The sequence below is a fragment of the Engraulis encrasicolus genome, chromosome 6, assembly GCF_034702125.1.
Source record: "Engraulis encrasicolus isolate BLACKSEA-1 chromosome 6, IST_EnEncr_1.0, whole genome shotgun sequence".
NCBI lineage: Eukaryota > Metazoa > Chordata > Actinopteri > Clupeiformes > Engraulidae > Engraulis > Engraulis encrasicolus.
The window spans coordinates 24,456,131-24,475,297 of record NC_085862.1 but is presented as its reverse complement, the minus strand read 5'-3'; the positions used below and the strand labels follow the sequence as shown (position 1 = coordinate 24,475,297).

Sequence of the window (19,167 nt, the reverse complement as noted above, 5' to 3'; positions counted from 1 at the left end):
CTGTTCTCTGTGCTTAATCACATGTACACATAGGCGGTTCTAGACAGGGGCCAGAGCGTTCCAGGGCTCCTGTAGAATAGTTCCTGGCCCCCAAAGACTTAAAGGTGCACCGTGTAATATTTTTGGTAGTTCATTTCCAGAATTCATGCTGCCCATTCACAAATGTGACAATACTTACCAGCGCCATCAAATTCTAAGTATTCAATATGACTGGGAAAGTTGCACTTTTCATACATGAAAAGAGGGATTCCCTCCATGGTCCGCCATTTTGAAATTCCAGAAATATATATTTTTAGCTGCAAAAATGACTGTACTTTGGTCTTACTAGTTTATTACTCGGAAAATATTAATGAAAAGATCAAATTTGGCAATAGGCAGCACAATTTCAATGAGAAGCATAGTTGCAATACCTATTCTGGCCACAATCTTACAAATTAATATTTTAAAGGTGCTCTGTGTAACTGCAACATGATATACATTTTTGTATATTATATATAAAAAAAATCCCTTTTTCCAATTCATGTGCCCACGTGAAAAAAAAAACAATGGCCTCACCTTGAAATGTGATGATGACTACAAGAAATTGCCATGCCTGTAATTATTTTTCTCGTATCAATGGCATAGGAGGGTTCCTCTCTACCTCTAAGAATTGAATATATGGGATGTGTTAAATTAGTTTCAGTTATGCTTTAATACTTCTTGATTCCGTAGCCGGGTGTACGAGTGGAACAGAATATGAAATTGAAAAAAATGTGGGGGTTAGTCAAGTCTTCCTCCGCCTCTGCCACAATGGTAAACAATTTGTTTTTCAGTGTTTTAAACAGACTTACAATCAATAGAGGTTGAGTGCACACTAACTTAAGTATTTTACCTTGCCCTTTAATTGTGGGCCGTACAGTAGCCTAGTGAATTGGGAGCTGTTAGAAATCAGAGGAACTGTGTGGAAGTCAAAGTACGTCCATCCTTTCCTGTTAGTGGTGTTTTGCCTTGTTAGAGAAAACAATGTTTCCCTGTTGTGAGACTCAGAGCAAAGTTTTCCTCTTTCAACATCCTGTCTGCAAATGGGAATGACCTTAGAATTATGTTTTAGCAAGATATTGTATAAAACGTAAAACAACAAACTAAAACTACAATTAAAAACTCCAGTGTCATTGAAACTTAAGCCCTGCAGCCATAAGCAACATGGGAGGAACAAGTATTTTGACTGGTAATCTAAGTCATGCCCCCTCGGGTAGGGTTCAGAACACTGACGTACATACTATTAAGTGTCAATGGTACAGAAGCTTTTTTAATCCTTTTACTGGTTGATAGAATGCATTTACTGAAGCAGACTGGATTACATATGAAATATTCCACCTTATACTTTGACATAACTTGTTCAACCCGAGTAATGTTTTTGTACTCCCAAGTAAGTGAGGAATGAAAGAGTGACTCAAATGTCCTTAAGGTATGAAAGAAATCAGTAGACAAGAAAAGTAGATGCAATAATCATTTTAGTGTACAACAAAAAAATACAATGCTCATTTCACATTGTTGAATACAGCAGAAAAGCTGCCAAAATAAACAAATTATAATAAAACAAAACAAAAAAAATAAATATATAATTTAAATAAATTATAAGGTGTATATATCATATTGTGCAACCCACATATTCCTCTTTTGTGTGTGATACAGATACAAAGTGCTGTGCTTTATCAATAGTGCTTAGCTAGTTGGAGACCCTGGTTTCCGTTTGCAGCCATTCTCAGGAGCCGGTGTCCTCTCTACTGCCCTCGTCTGGTTTGGTCTGGTCTTCTCACTTCATCAGGGTGCTAGACTAGAGTACAACAATAATGCACCTAACAAGAGAAATGGATGCCATAGTCATTGGTTTACTGTTCACCAATACATGTTCATGTCATATTAATACACAACAATATTTATGTTGCTATGCATAAATTATACCATGACTTATTTGCTCTGTGCAGGAGCGTGTGATTTAATCATGGTGCTGTAGAGTAGTGTAAAAGGGAGAGTGAGAGGTGGACATGAGCCAGGGATGGAGTGGTGAGTTGTGACAGTACACTGTGATTACGCACAACACATGATACAATTCAACCTCTGTATTTACAACACTAAATGAACGCGCCAGTGGAGGGTGAGGGACATTGTCCACCAGCCACAGATCTATAAAAATTCCAGTAGTGTGCAAAATGCACATTTCATATCAGAGAAAGAGGGTTTTGGTGACGGTGGTTTTATGCATGCATTTTCAAGTCTGAAAATCAGTAGTTCTTGATATATGAAGAACATAAATGACATGTACATGTACAGTATGATCACCTTCCAGGTGTGATGTAGTCACTTGATCATGGCGCTGTAGAGCAGCAGGGAGCGTGAGAGGTGGGCGTCCTGCTCCATGCAGAAGATGAGGTCCCTCATAGTGACCCTTGTCACCGTCACCGGCCTCGCCACGCTCCTCAGGCCCAGCAGCCCACTGCCCTGAGAGGAGAGGGGAAGGGAAGGGTGAGGTTGTTGGTAAATGTTAATAAAAGCAAAGTCAAAGCTTCATTTAATTCTTTGTTAAGGGTTTTCATGATGCTTTGAAAGCTTTCTTCCGAATTGAAGTGAGTTAATTCTGAATTAAATGTCTTGTAAATGAGGACAATGTCCTGTCAATAAAGGCATAAAAGAAAGAAGAAGAAAAAAAGCAGAAAAGTCCAGGGGCCTCATTTATCATTTGTTCGTAGAATGTCTTCTAAATTGTGTCCTACGAGTGAAATATAGAATGGTCACAAGTAGGCCTATAGAAAAATCGGGATTTATCAAACGTGCGTTGGCTGCTCCTACGCACACTTCTGCATGATAAATCCCACACTTTCCCGAAATACCTCCAAGTAACCATATATGGCATTAAAATATATTCAAATGCCATGTTAATTCAAAGGCGCCACCCTGTTTGGACACACATGAACACACGCGCCACTTGAAGCGCTGGCGGGAAGTGTGGAGATAGAAACATTTCCGCGGCAGAAATGGAGGTGCTTTCGACATAACAGGGTGAGGACAGTGTTTCAAAATAAATAAAAGAAGGAGACACACATGGAAGATAACACTGCCATATAGCACACTGTCATACTCCATTGCCATTCAAAGCAAAATGTACCTTGCACGGTCAATATTATTTGCAATTTCATATTTCTTCCACTCGCACGCATGGTCTGAGGTGTGTATAGATTTAGGCACATTTCTCTATGTTCACGTACATGTACCTAAATCCCACACTTTTCTCAGGAATGATCGCACACACGCTTTACGCACAGATCTGTGCCTAAGAACGCTTGATAAATGAGGCCCCAGGGGTGCCGTGGTCCACTGGGCTACTCCGGGGACCCAGGTTCAATTCTGACGGTTTTAAATAAATAATTACATATACGTTTTAAAAAAGCAGCTTCCCTCCCCAAGCTGTAGCATGCAAAGCCATCAATAACACCCGAATCAAAAGCGTCATTTTCATGCGTTTAGACTTGCAATATAGTCATAGAGCCCTACACAGGAATTCCAGGCTTTGCTGGTACAGTAGCCCATCTAAAAAGGCATCTTGCCTTTCACAGGGTAGGCCATAGCTTTCCAATTCTGCTTCTAGTTTTGCTCATTGCAGAATGGAGTTTGAATAGATTTGATGAAAACAGGGACAGTAAATAGAAATTAATTTACAATGAAAATCTACTGGTGTAACATTCTCAAGGTCCAAGTAGCTTGCAATTCAGCATCACATCTTTTATAATTCAGCATCCCCAGAAATTCTGTTTGAGTCTTCATTTGTTCTAACCTCTTGTTGTTATATGTTCTCTCTAGTTTTCAATTTCTATATGACCTCCTTTGTCTATATACTAGTCTGTATGTAAGTGCAAACGCCGAACAGCTCGGCATGAAACCAATGCATCGTTAGTACTGTATTATCTAAATGTTCCTAAATGCATGACCACGGAATGAAAATGAAATTAACCCTACTACTGCCTTAAGCCAAGCCACTATCGCATGTTCTTGGCCCTGGCTTTGAGTAGTATTTCTAATTTACAACATCACAAAACAGGACTTATTCTGTTATTTCCCAGCCCTGCCTAACTTGGCATGTACTTATCCTCTGCCCACATCCTCTTCAACACACACACACACACACACACACACACACACACACACACACACACACACACACACACACACACACACACACACACACACACACACACACACACACACACACACACACACACACACACACACACACACACACACACGCAAAAGCCTAACATTATTAACACAGTAGCCTGAGGACAGGAGAATAAAATGAATGGAGAATTATGAACAAATTAAAAAAGACATGCTCATACACAGGAGAACACACACAGACACACACACACAACCAACATTAATGCCTCATGCTGAAAAGATGCCTTGGGGACCTAAAACACACACACACACACACAACCTCACACACACACAAAAACAATGCACGCTGACACGCACGCACGCGCGCCCACGTATGCACGTATGCACATACACACCCCACACCCACACCGTGCTCACCTCCAGGGGCCTCTTCCTGCGGGGGCCAATGGCGGCCAAAGCAGCCAGGTTTGCCTGTCGGTGCTGTGCCTGAGCCAGCTCCAACTGCTGCATCTACACACACACACACACACACACACACACACACACACACACACACACACACACACACACACACACACACACACACACACACACACACACACACACACACACACACACACACACACACACGAAACAAGTAAAGATACAGTGCAGTATAGATACAGAAAAAGTGCACGTTCACTCACACACAGAGATACACATTATCATATGTTTTATGATCAAATATGTTTCCAGCATCCAGAAAGGGGGGAGGGGGGAGTACTTACCTCCTTCGCCTTCTGCTTTAGACACTGCATTTCAGCATTTCCAGATCGACTCTGGTAGAAAATAGGAGAATTATGATCCATGTTATTACATTTGTACAAATGTCAATATGGCCTGTAGGTGAAATCTGCTGCATTTGAAATGTTACACGAGTCATAACACTATTTACTGTAGCACCCTCTGGTGGCCAGATTATATCATGCAACATTTCCTTATATCCGCTCCCAATAAATAAGTGAAATAAAAAAGTGAAAGCCCAACTGGGAAACTCCAACTCCCATTGTCATTGTGACACAGCACTCCACAGCACACAAGTGTGCACTGCACACAACGGAATTGCATATATGCCTCAACCGTGCAAGGGGCCAACCCCCAATGATGCCCGAAAGGGATCAGTGCAGCGGGACAGTACCATGCTCAGGGTACCTCAGTCATGGAGGAGGGTGGAGGACAGCATTGGTTAATTACTCCCCCTACCAACCTGGTGGATTGGGCGTCGAACCGGCAACCTTTGGGCTACAAGTCTGACGCTTTAACCGCTTACCCATGACTGCCCACAAATGGAGAGAAGTTAGATGATTAAGTGGCATGTGGCACATGGGGTTCCCCACCCATGGTGTAAATCATCTAACCCCTATTGGACAAAATGTCCTCAAGCAGTGGAATGCAACTGGAGGACAGGCCACTCCTGGTGGAGTTGTGGTACCCAAATCCCCAGGGAGGCGGCTGGGCTGGTTACCTTGGCGATGCGCAGCAGCATCTCCCTCTCCTCCTCCTCCCTCCGCTGCTGTTGAAGACTCTCCACCTGCTCCAGGTAGCGCAGCTGGCCCCGCACGTCACTCGCCTGCTGGTACTGCCAATAGTCCTGTATACAAAGGACCGAAAGCTTGCAGGTCAAGTAAAGCTTCTTTGCACAAAAAAAGGGCTGAAGTGTACAGATTGTCTCCTTTGTGTACAGAAATGGCAACTGAATCCTGCACCTTCTAAACAGATAAGCGGTGACTTATAACAACTGCCAATAGTCCTGCCAGTGGACAAGTGCGTGTGGTTAGGTAGACAGGCAAAACAAGCGTGTTAGTCAAGAGGGAAGCATAAAGCACAAAGGGAGCATAGCACATGATGGAAGTGTGATGGAAGTGTGAGTGTGCGCTCTGGAAAACCAGAGGACAAATACTGTTTTATTTATTGCAAGGGTGTACTGTATGTTACCATGAGCTGCATGTTGCAGTGTGTGTGTGTGTGTGTGTGTGTGTGTGTGTGTGTGTGTGTGTGTGTGTGTGTGTGTGTGTGTGTGTGTGTGTGTGTTACCCTGAATCGCATGCTGCCGTGCTGTGCAGTGACAGTGATGATGATGATGATGATGATGATGATGATGATGATGATGATGTTGGTGCGTGTGTATGTGTGTGTGTCTGTGTGTGTACCCTGAGCTGCATGTTGCGGTGCTGTGCAGTGAAGGTGATGCTGATGGTGTGTGTGTGTGCGTGCGTGCGTGCGTGCGCACGCGTGCGTGTGCGCGCGTGCGTGTGTGTGTGTGTGTGTGTTACCCTAAGCTGCATGTTGCGGTGCTGTGAGGTGATGGTGACAGTGATGATGGTGTGTGTGTGTGTGTGTGTGTGTGTGTGTGTGTGTGTGTGTGTGTGATACCCTGAGTTGCATGTTGCGGTGCTGTGCAGTGACGATGGTGGTGTGTGTGTGTGTGTGTGTGTGTGTGTGTGTTACCCTGAGTTGCATGTTGCGGTGCTGTGCCGTGATGGTGAGTTTCTCCAGCAGGTCTCTCAGTCTCTCCTCAGTGGCCGCTGACATCAGAGCCACCACCTCGCCCTCTACACCCGCCGCACCACTGGACTGAGCTGAACACACACACACACACACACACACACACACACACACACACACACACACACACACACACACACACACACACACACACACACACACACACACACACACACACACACACACACACACACACACAGAGATTGAGATGAGCATGCACACTCACTCACATACACGCACGCACACAATACCAATACAAACTAGATGACTAGATGTAAGCCAATGCACTTCAAACCCAAGATTAAAACAATGCTGAAAGGGCACACAAAAAGTCCTGACTTGATGCATAAAATATATATAAAAAACTAGATTTAACACAACGTATCAGTAGCAGGATTTTTACAATCTACTACTATCTAAATCCCATTATAAACCTTCAGCCTTCTCTACCCTCATCTGCCTTACTCTCTCCCTCCCTTTCACACACACCCAGACACATATCTTTCTTCTTCTGCATCACTCACTCACTCACTCACAAGTGCACGCGTGCAGAATCACACACACACACACACACACACACACACACACACACACACACACACACACACACACACACACACACACACACACACACACACACACACACACACACACACACACACACACACACACACACACACACTCTTCTCCAAATCCTGCTGATGAGGACATGTCTGATGCTTCGTTTTCTCTCCTCCTCTCTGCAGTGCATCTCCCTTCAAGGTGCGCACAGCACAGCACAGCACAGCACAGCACAGCACAGCACAGCACAGCACAGCACAGCACAGCGCCGCACAGCGCCGCACAGCACAGCGCAGCGCAGCACAGCACAGCACAGCGCAGCAAAGCACAGCGCAGCACAGCACAGCGCCGCACAGCACAGCGCCGCACAGCACAGCACAGCGCCGCACAGCGCCGCACAGCACAGCACAGCACAGCACAGCACAGCACAGCACAGCACAGCACAGCACCTCTTCTCACCCGGTCTGCCCTCTCCCTCTCCCCCTTTTACTCCTCCTCACTGGCTTTCTATTCATCTCTATGCTCCTCTCCATCCTCCTCTCCCTCTTACTACACTCAACCAGTTTGCCCTCTGTCTGCCCCCTCTAGTCCTCCTCCCTTGCTTTCTTACTCATCCCTCTGCTCCTCTCTATCCTCCTCTCCCTTTCTTCACATTCTCACCCAGTCTGCATTGTCTGATGCCCCCCTCTACTCCTCCTCCTCCTCATCACTCCCTTTTTATTCATCCATCTCCTCCTCTCCATCCCTCTCTCCTTTTCTTCTTCTTCTCACCCACTCTGCTCTCTTTCTCTGTTTTCCTCCTCTTCTCCTCAACCATGTCTTTTTACTCATCCCTTGGCTCTTCTCTATCCTTCTCTCCATTCTCCCTATACGAATATACCTGGTCTGCCCCCTCTGCTTCCCTCCTCTACCCGTCCTCCCTCTCTTTCTATTCATCCCTGACATCCCCTCTATCCCTCCCTCACCACCTCCATATCTGTCTATTATATCTATATTTATCCCTTTCCTCCTCCTCTTCTCCATACTTCTCCCCTCCTCCATCTCTCTTCCTATTCATCCACTTCTCCCTCTCTGACACTCCATCCTTTTCTCTGTCTTTTCCTCCTTCCACTCTTCTGTCTCTTCCTAGTCATCCCTCTCCTCGTCTCCATTTCTCCCTGCCTCTCTTCTCCCTTCCCTCCCTCCCCTCACCAACCTATCCTCCTCTCTATTCTTCCCCGTCTCCTACTCTTTTCTTCAGGCCTTCTCTATTTTGATTCAGAGTTAATTTACATACATCATCACCACATTCCTTTTGTAACACATACACACAGGTAGATTTAAAAAAGAAACACCCGCCCACCAGCCTGCACGCACGCACACACACACACCTTGCACAAAAAGAACTTGCTGATCAAAGCTTTCAGTGTCATCCATCTAGAGTGTTTTTTTTCTTTCAGCTTTTCTGCTAAAATGAGAATGTGGTTGAAAGGCAGACTGTGGGAGACTGTGTGAGCGTACGTCTACACAGAAGGTGAAAATTGTTTTTGAATGCACATTCTTCTGACCCCATTTCCTCTCTCACCCAAACAGGGTGCTCTCGCTCGCTGACACACACACACGCGCACGCGCACACACCTGTCTGAGTTTATAACACACACATTTGCCACACTCACACACACATTTCGTTAACATCTAAAGACACCCGCACACGCACACACACCTGTATGAGTGCTGCCTGAATATGTAACAAACACACATGCACACACACACTTTGTTAATATCTAAAGGCACACACACACACACACACACACACACACACACACACACACACACACACACACACACACACACACACACACACACACACACACACACACACACACACACACACACACACACACACACACACACACACACACACACACACACACACACACACACACACACACACACACACACACCAGTGCTGCCGGAGTTTAACACACACACACACACACACACTACCTGTGCTTGTGATGCGTGAGCGTAGGGCAGTGGGACAAAGCCAGGGCTCGTCTCTGCACGACCTGATGACCCGGCCCACCGACTCGGACCCAGTTGCCAGGATACGAGCTCGCTCCTCACTCACACTCACGCCCGCCATGGACGCCACATCGTTGATGTCATCATCATCACTAGCACACACACACACACACACCAGGGGTGGAACTTACATTTTTCCCGCACCAGTCACTGTGGCAGGTAGATTCTAAAATCTACCAGTCACACACAATTTTTACCAGTCATCATTTTTACCAGTCAGTGGTGCGCCATAGTTTCCAAAAATGTAAACAAACAAACAAAAAAAACTTTTCCAAACCATTCCAAACATTGTAATGCCAAGTAAGATCATTTTCTGATCAATACTTTTGTTTCAGAGGTCATAAATTCAGTTATTGTGATGCCAATAACTCTTTTCATGACCAATTTGCTTAAACCTTTGATGTTATAATTCAGCCCCTCTAAAAAATGTCACCCGTCCAGGTAACTGGTGGTAACTTCACCAAGGTAAGGTGGGTTGACATTTCACCTGCCAAAGGCCAAATTCCCCCGTCATTGGCAGGTGGACGGGACGGGGGTGCTTATTTCCATCCCTGACACACACACACACACACACACACACACACACACACACACACACACACACACACACACACACACACACACACACACACACACACACACACACACACACACACACACACACACACACACACACACACACACGCGTAAGCATTCAGTGAAAAGTTCACCGCTACAACTTTCCCACACGTAGACACACAAGCACAGAGAGTGAGTAGATAATGAGTATTTGTATCGCACGCACGCACACACACACACACACACACACACACACACACACACACACACACACACACACACACACACACACACACACACACACACACACACACACACACACACACACACACACACACACACACACACACACACACACACACGTTAGTTTTATGAATTGAGGGGCAGGTTGCTGTATCGTTTGTGTGCGTGTGTGTCGTCTTTACCGGAATGCTCCGCTGCTCTCCCTCACACTGACAGTAGGCTGCAGGGTACCCGGTGGACACTTGCTGATCTGCACTGAGGGACTTATGATCACCCCAGCTGAGAAATACACAATATGCTTTAAAAAATATATACAGCCATGGAAAGAATTAAGAGAGCACTTTGAAATGATCAGTTTTCATCGACATTTGGAGGAAATGTTGTCAGTAGTTTATAGACTGAAACAACAATGTTCATTTCAGTCAAACACATGCCTGTAAGTAGTAAAATCCGAAAAACTGTTCTCTGATTTTTTTCCGCAGTACACATGCCCATGCCTTATTTGATAGTGCTATTGAAGAGACAACAAGTGATGGTGAAGAGACAGCAGGAAATGATTGGGAGAGAGAGAAGGGGGAAGACCGAGAAATGACCTTGGGACAGAATCGAACCTGGGACCCTGGCGTAACAGCACAGTGGCATAGCCAAGGTCCATAAATTCACTTTGCAGGAAATGGTCAAAAAAGGTACTGCAACTATGCTGCTCATTGAAACTGGGCTGCCTATTGCCAAATTTGATCTTTAATAAACAAGTTGAGTAATAAACAAATATTTTCTAGTATGGTCCAAGTAGAGTCATTTTTGCTATTTTTGGAAATTCAAAATGGCGGACAATGGAGAAGATTCCCTTTTTCATGTATGAAAAGTGCTATTTTTCCAGTCATGATGAATAATCAGAATTTCATAGTGGTGGTAATTATTCATTAAAAAGGTAACATTAGTGAATGGGCAGCATGAAGTCTGGAAATAAACAACTAAAAATCTCACACAGTGTCCCTTTAAATACACATACGTATATAGACATAGGTTTACACAAAATGTAATCAAATAAATCAATACATGGATAAACAAAATTTAAATATAAATGTACTTTGCGTAAATACTAAGTACACTAAACTTAACAGTTCGTATGTACGTAATGTGTGTACAGCATGTGCATGATGGAATGAGAGACCAAAAACAAAGGCAGAGAGAGAAAAAGGGAGAAAGGCAAGAGTAAAATGCAAGAGTAAAATGCATACATAAATGATCAGTGAGACATTGTCAGCCTAGTAAAATGAATCTGTTCACACACAGGTTTTAAAGGCATCTCACCTGTTTTGGTGGTGTGCAGTTTAGATACACCTCTTCCCAGTACCATGGGCTGCAATGCTGCTGTTGGCCTTTGGATAGTCACAATGTGCTGGCCCTGCATCCCCTAAAAGGGCAAATGTCTGTCATCATCATCAACATCATCGGCTAAGTCTTTTTAGACAGAGAGACAGAGAGAGAGAGAGAGAGAGAGAGAGAGAGAGAGAGAGAGAGAGAGAGAGAGAGAGAGAGAGAGAGAGAGAGAGAGAGAGAGAGACAGAGAAACAGACAGACTGACAGACAGAGAAACAGACAGACTGACAGACTGACAGACAGAGAAAGGAGCATTAAGAGTTTTGAGAACTCTTTGTGTGTGTGTGTGTGTGTGTGTGTGTGTGTGTGTGTGTGTGTGTGTGTGTGTGTGTGTGTGTGTGTGTGTGTGTGTGTGTGCAGACGTCATGGTGTCATCTTGTGTAAACACTCGGCAGAGACTAGTGCAGAAGCTCAGGAGAGAGGAGATGAGAGGAGAGGAGAGGAGTAGAGAGGAGGGAGGAGAGGAAAGGGAAGGAGAGAAGAGGAGAGGACAGGAGATGAGTGTGATGATGAAGTTTGTGACAGACTCGAGCATCGGTCCTGCTGAGCCATCAATCTCTTTATCCCACAATGCAAAGCTCCTGAAAAGCCTCACAGGCGCCCGCTGGTAGAGATCAAGACCAACTGCAGAAAATCCAATTTCCATCTCCCAAATGAGCTTTGGGATGTCTTCAAAAATTCCACAAAACTCTCAAATGGAGATGTGTGTAATACAATTTTCTGTATTACATTAGAAAACACAAGTTACTGTTTTGTTTATCTGATGTGATGGGTGTAAAGTTTTCAGACAGAAAAAAGCAGATGAGGCCTGTCAAGGTGCGTGGATGGATACAGGAGCTAAAGTGTGTGTGTGTGTGTGTGTGTGTGTGTGTGTGTGTGTGTGTGTGTGTGTGTGTGTGTGTGTGTGTGTGTGTGTGTGTGTGTGTGTGTGTGTGTGTGTGTGTGTGTGTGTGTGTGTGTGTGTGTGTGTGTAAACAGATGAAGGTGTCAGTAAGTGAATTAGCGCTACCCTGCAGCCTCGCAGTGTTACTGGGGTAATTAAGACGAAGTGGAAAGAAAATCACACATTATGAACTCCACTACAGAGGACCTCCCCAACAACAACACAGGGAGGGAGGGAGAGAGAGAGAGAGAGAGAGAGAGAGAGAGAGAGAGAGAGAGAGAGAGAGAGAGAGAGAGAGAGAGAGAGAGAGAGAGAGAGAGAGAGAATCAGAGCGAACAAAAGAGAGGAGAAAGAGAGAGAAATGAGTGAGTGAGAGTAAGAAAACAGCACAATGGAACACACACACACACACACACACATACACACACACACACACACACACACACGAGAGAGAGAGAGAGAGAGAGAGAGAGAGAGAGAGAGAGAGAGAGAGAGAGAGAGAGAGAGAGAGAGAGAAAATAAACAAGAGAATCAGAGCAAACAAAAGAGGAAGAAAAGAGAGAAATGAGAGAGCAAGAGAAAGGAAACTGCACAATCGAAATATAAAGTACATGCACACGCGTGCACACTGAGTACATATAACGGGGCGACTACCAGCTGTTGGGCAATGGCCTTGGGTGGCTGTTGCTGAGCAATCCTCAGAGATGAAGATGAAGATGAGGAGGGCTGTATGGAGATGGAGACAGACTGAGGAGCCTGCACTGAGGAAGAGGAGATGGAGGAAGAGGAGAGTGGAGTGGAGGTGGAGGCCTCAGAACCAGTCTGCTCACACTGCCTGATGAAGAGCTCGGAGTCTGGGGTCAGCTGCCGAACTGCAGGAAGACTCCTCTGCAGAGAAAGAGAGAGAGAGAGAGAGAGAGAGAGAGAGAGAGAGAGAGAGAGAGAGAGAGAGAGAATTAGAAGCACGAGAAAGAGGCCATAGGACGGAGGGAGAGTGACAGAGAGAGACAAAGAAAGAAAGAAAGAAAGAAAGAAAGAAAGAAAGAAAGAAAGAAAGAAAGAAAGAAAGAAAGAAAGAAAGAAAGAAAGAAAGAGAGAGAGAGAGAGAGAGAGAGAGAGAGAGAGAGAGAGAGAGAGAGAGAAAGACAGAGAGAAAGACAGAGAGAGAGAGAAAGACAGACAGACAGACAGAACAAGAATGAGTGAATTCTATTAACTTCGTCTTTATTCTCAACACTCCTCCTTCACACTTCATTAGCTTCATTGTAATGTTCTCCTTTTGTAACTGTGGTTAAGTGTAATATGTGGAGTATGAATGTTTCTAACAATGACCAGTGTGTTCACCTTCAATTTTGCTGCCCATCTAAGATGGCGAGGAACATAGGCGACTCTAGGGTCAACGAAAGGAAATTCAAATGAATGAACATTCAAAACAAAATCGCCACTTCTGTGATAAAGTGTGAGCTGTTATTCACCATCTAGGGCAGGGGTGGGCAATTGTTTTGGCCTGAGGGCCGCATTGGCTTATTGACCAAAGGGCCGGATGCCACAGACAACTTGCCTGTGTCAATAATAAAACATGATGTACGTTTACATAACTTGCTGCAATGACATTTCTGCACATTGTACTGTAATTAAATGTACTTAGATGAATCTTAAATTCGCAATACTATTGTTATAGGTAGTATTTTAAGAATGTTGAGTAACCATTTGAATTTGGATTTAAAAGTTTTCTTTCTTGTAAAAGCTCTGGGGGCCACATGAAAAGGCTCAGTGGGCCGTATGTGGCCCCCGGGCCTGAGTTTGCCCAAGTCTGATGTAGGGGCTTGGGGGCCCCCCAAGTGGCTGCCTGTCTAGCCTGGTTACAAGCTGCACCTAAAAAGAGGAATAAACTTGTACCTCTTACCTTCAGGAATGTCACCAAGTACGGTTGAGGAGAGGACTTCAGCTCCTTATAAAGCTTGTCTGTGAACTCCTCCGGCTCAAGCTTCCCATCCTTAAAAGAGCACACACACGCGCGCACACACACACACGTGTGCACACACAAACACACACACACACACTTTTTCATTGTGATTTCTAACACTCAAAAGCATCATTCACAACTTCACACTTGTCCCCTTCCGATAACACAGGAACACCCTGTGTCACATGACAAGGATCTTTCAAGACACAAGAGGAAGCAGACAATGTGTGTATTACTTTTTTGGTGAAAAGTGGTAAGCTCTGAACCTTGAGACCTATGTTGTAGAGTTGACAGATTGTATAGCCATTGCAAGCTTCTGGCTATAAGGTACCAAATAGAAATTATACATTACCTTTTGGGGAGTTTATTGACAATCCACAGCACTAACGCCAGAGGACATGGTTCAAATAAATGAGCTATGCCACAAAAGGAACCGGATTGGGTCCAATTCTTAAATAAATACCTCTACATAGCTCATGCTAAGCAATAGGCAAAAGAGTATTAATAACAGGATTTCAGGCCTAACAATAGGCAATGCTGCATTGGAACTGGCAACAAGGATTCAAAAGAAGTGCCCAAGGCATGGTAAATGGTATGCAAGTGTGTGTGTGTGTGTGTGTGTGTATGCAAGTGTGTGTGTGTGTGTGTGTGTGTGTGTGTGTGTGTGTGTGTAGTGATGAATGGTTTCGGAGAGCATTCTGGATGAGGAAAAATTATGTTTAACACACCTTTACATACAGACGTACCAGCAGGCTTTTGACAAGGTTGCGTACCTTCATGCCCCCCAAACACACACACACACACGCACACACACACACACGCAGGCTTTTGACGAGGTTGCGTACGTTCATGCCTACACACACACACAGTACGTACCAGCAGGCTTTTGACAAGGTTGTGTTCGTTCATGCCTACACACACACACACACACACACACAGTACGTACCAGCAGGCTTTTGACGAGGTTGCGTACGTTCATACCCATGTCTGTGGAGTTGCTGCTGCTGGAGGCCAGCTTCATCAGGGTCACCAGGAAGTTCTTACACTTCTTCACGTTCTCAATGGTCTTCTACTCATATCACACACACACACACACACACACACACACACACACACACACACACACACACACACACACACACACACACACACACACACACACACACACACACACACACACACACACACACACACACACACACCTTGGAGGTTTACTAATATTTTGCCACCAAATCTGACAGCCTGCTTTCAGGGAATTACATGAATGAGCATATAGCAATAGCAATGTTAAACACCATGCAGGCAAAGACACTGGATATTCATACAGTATGAATTAATCATACCCTGAGTAATGAAAAACAAATTACGAGACACCTGACCTAGAGTCATTTAGAAAACAGGAGAAGATGTCTGCATATATTGGACATTTATTTATCAAAGTTATTGTAGGAATTAAGTAGCAATTCACAGGCATTTGGTGTTGGTGGTACGGCACCCACACCCACGGCACGCATATGAACTATGCAATGTGAACTTTGCCATTACAATGCATTCTGGTTAGAACTTGTATTGTAATTTGCATTATATTTCGTCACCAATGCGGCCATTACTGGGATGGGGTGGCGTCTTACCTGATTGACTGTATCGGTGGGTGCGGCCTTAGGCTTGGTGGGCACATTGACTGATAGAAGACGAGGAGCGAGGCCTGTAGGACGACTCACTGTAGTTCCATCTTTAGCCTGATACACGAATAATAACTTAAATTTAAAATTTTAATAAATGTATCAGCTATCGTAACGCAACATTGTTTAGAATATGCAACGCTTGCCACATTGAAATCCTAACCACCCACTTGTGGAGGTTAACTCTCAGTTTTCACTACTTTAAAGTGAAAGTTAATGCATGATATGTTTTTATATTATTATACGTTAATCGTCTGCAGGTCTAATAATAACAATATCAACTGTATTTTAATTCAAAAGCACCTTAACAGTACTGGCTCCTAGCGTGCTGCTGATGAGCTGCTGTCCGGTGCCCAGTGTAGAGCTGAACCTCTGGGGGTTGGTCCCTCTGATGGCCCCCATGACTCCCACACCAGAAGCAGGTCTCTGGGGGAGGAGCCCTGTGGCAGAGCTGGGCCTCAGTGTGGTGGTGGTGGTGGCGCCCAGAGCAGCGGCAACAATGGTGGGCCTTAGTGCACCGCTGCCCACCACAGGAGCGGTGATGCTGGGTCTGAATGGGACCTTGCCTGGTGCACTGGGCCTGTGCATGCTGGGAGAACAAAAACACAGTGGCTGAATCTCAAATGGTGCACTTGTGCACTTAAGTGTTCATGTTTCAGTGCGTATGCCGTATTAGTTACGCACTGAAACATAGTGCCCGAAGTGCACAAGTGCGCCATTTGAGATCCAGCCAGTGTTTCTGCGACAAGTCTGCGACACCAAGGCTTTTCTTTGAGCGCTGGCCTTTAGATCAGAGGGTTGCAGGTTCAAATCCCACCCTTACCAGCACCTTCATCCATGGCTGAAGTGCCTTTGGGCAAGGCACCTAAACCTGCATTGCTCCAGGGCCTGTAACCAATACACTGTGCGTAAATAACTGTAATGTAAGTGTAATGTAATTCGGGCAGCGTGCCCTTCATCAGTATCCTGGCTCTTGGCAGACCTGTGTAGTTCCACACCGCTCTGCCAGGGAGGGGTACTCTCCAGTGAGTGAAGTTTGCGTAGTTGTGCGCAACTACGTCTGGCGAGAGTCAGGCTACTTCATTAGATGATACAAGATTCAAGAAACAGTAACCTTGGCATCACTGATTTTAACTTAGTTTTCTCAGTTTACAGCACCAAGTACATTTATATTGATGTGCATGTTTTTTTTTTTAAGTTCTTGGAATGAGAAGTCTCCTCCTGGAAAATCTGATGAAGACTGTCGAAATCGAAACGTGATGAATATGATGAAATAATAATTTAAAAAAAAAAAGGATTTCAAGTTTGCGATCTTCTCACTCCAAAAACTACAGTCAGTGTTTGTCCTGCACCTTTTCCTGGGATGTGCACAATCTTCACCTTCAACTTTTGAAAAGTTCTTACCTCTGCATGCTGGGTCCTGTGGCGGAGGTGGAGGGCCTCTGTGGGGTAGCCCCGCTGACCGGGAGGCAGACCCTGATAACCGGCTGAGCAGACGCTGGCTTCCTGACCGCAGGGGCTGCAGATGGCTACACAGAGTAGTAGGCAATGGGTGCAAATCAAATCAGTTCCTCCCATTCTTTCCTGTTGCTTGTGGCCTTATGATGTGATTGTGAGGCAAGATGTCATTGATGATCTAAGTGTTATTCATTCAATATCTTGCAAAAGCACAATTTCAAAGGTCATTAACTCATTTACAACTGGAATGGGGGAAAGCCAGTCAGTGCTTTGCGTTTTGGGTAAAGAATTGCTGTTTTTCCCTCACTGTAACCATTGATAATATGGTAAAAACATCATAGACACACACATACCACTACATACCAATCTCACATACAGACTACATACCTGGACCATGTTTGTGTTGCCAACAGCCTTCTGGGCCTGAGCCAACGCTTGCTGAGAGACAAGGATTAGCTGGCCACTGTCACTGCGGACCAGCACCATGCCTGGCCAGGAAGAGAGTTTTTAAAAATGTATTTTTTTTTTTTTTAGAAAAACATGTTTGCAACTGGGCTTCTTTTTGGATCTTGAATTTGGTCTTGTTAATAGAGAGCAGGGAGGCTAACATAGGGAAACAAAGGGGTCAGCTGTCTTGGGCCCTTGGATAAGGGCTGCCCAGACTTAGATCATAATTATGTTCTACTTATTGGGTAGGAGGGCCCTTTCAGATGACTTTGTCCTGGGCCCGGACAAAGCTGTCAGTTGCCCTGATATAGAGACTTCTTAAAGAGTTTTTTCTGATGTGGAAAGGGCAGTGGAAGAGAAGTGTGACATAGGAGGATGTGACCCACACAGCAATAGGTAAAGGCACAACTATCAGCACAATTATAATTTGTACTGTAAATATTTATTTTCATCTGAGAGGGACCTACCTGGTGGGATCTGAAAGGTGGCTGGGAGCTGAACTGAGGCTGTCGGCCTAGTGGTTTGTTGCGGTGGCCTTACCATGACCATGGTTGATTTGGGCGCAGGTGCCCTTGGGGGTGTAGGGGCGACCGCCCTCAATGTCGTCGGGACAGGCGGTGTGGTGGTAGTCTGGCCTTTGGGCAGCGTGATACCAGGCGAGGAACAGATGGTTGAACCAACTTGCGTGGGTGTCGCGGTTGTTGTTGAGCCACCACCGCCAGTCGACGGTTGACTTGGTGGGGCTGGCACCTGCGTGGATGCGGGCTCAGTGCTGGATGTTGCCTCGCCATGCTTGCTTTGCGCGGAGGTCGGCGCAAAGGTGGCCTTGAGTGGTGGTTCTTGGCAGTCTGGTTTTACTGCTGGTAGCTCTTTTCCCTCTCCAGTCGAAGAGGACGACGATTCCACATCAACAACATCTGATTTCGTCGTTTGGCTTATGTTCTCTGATGACTGGCCTTTGTCCTGTTCTGAACTGCTGTTTGCTGCTGTAGACATTTGCAACTAGTGGAGTTTCAGCTACGAGATGCATTAAATGTATTCCATCCCATATATTGGATATAAGATAATTTACTAATTATTTACGTGAATTTTTGCAATCTGCGTCTTGTACGAGTTGAATTTAATACCTGAAGTTTTACGAGGCCGCTCTCAGGCGCGTCTGCTTCACCTGCAGCTGAACTGGCTGCGTGTTCAATTTACTGAATCAGGCCTACGTGTGGCGCGGT

The 19,167-nt window shown here is 45.1% G+C and overlaps 1 protein-coding gene across 1 annotated transcript; it reads right to left on the bottom strand.

The window, feature by feature from the left end:
• Positions 1 to 1,476: 1,476 nt before the first annotated feature.
• On the bottom strand, positions 1,477 to 18,937 carry taf4b (TAF4B RNA polymerase II, TATA box binding protein (TBP)-associated factor). The gene is made up of 17 exons (XM_063202035.1): positions 18,409 to 18,937; positions 17,882 to 17,982; positions 17,441 to 17,565; positions 16,340 to 16,625; positions 15,986 to 16,093; positions 15,301 to 15,423; positions 14,295 to 14,384; positions 13,043 to 13,276; positions 11,437 to 11,539; positions 10,305 to 10,401; positions 9,244 to 9,413; positions 6,640 to 6,770; positions 5,657 to 5,782; positions 4,920 to 4,970; positions 4,570 to 4,662; positions 2,323 to 2,481; positions 1,477 to 1,838 (listed from the first exon to the last, which is right to left on the bottom strand). The coding sequence occupies exons 1-16, from the start codon at positions 18,935 to 18,937 to the stop codon at positions 2,341 to 2,343; spliced, it is 2,508 nt and encodes an 835-aa protein (XP_063058105.1). The 3' UTR covers positions 1,477 to 1,838; positions 2,323 to 2,340.
• Positions 18,938 to 19,167: the final 230 nt, after the last annotated feature.

Coding starts and splice junctions, on each gene's coding strand:
- taf4b (XM_063202035.1), bottom strand. CDS start 18,937: ATGTCTACAGCAGCAAACAGCAGTTCAGAACAGGACAAAGGCCAGTCA. Junction 17,566..17,881: donor GCAACACAAACATGGTCCAG/GTATGTAGTCTG, acceptor TACTCTGTGTAG/CCATCTGCAGCCCCTGCGGT. Junction 13,277..14,294: donor ACTTGGTGACATTCCTGAAG/GTAAGAGGTACA, acceptor CTTTCTCTGCAG/AGGAGTCTTCCTGCAGTTCG.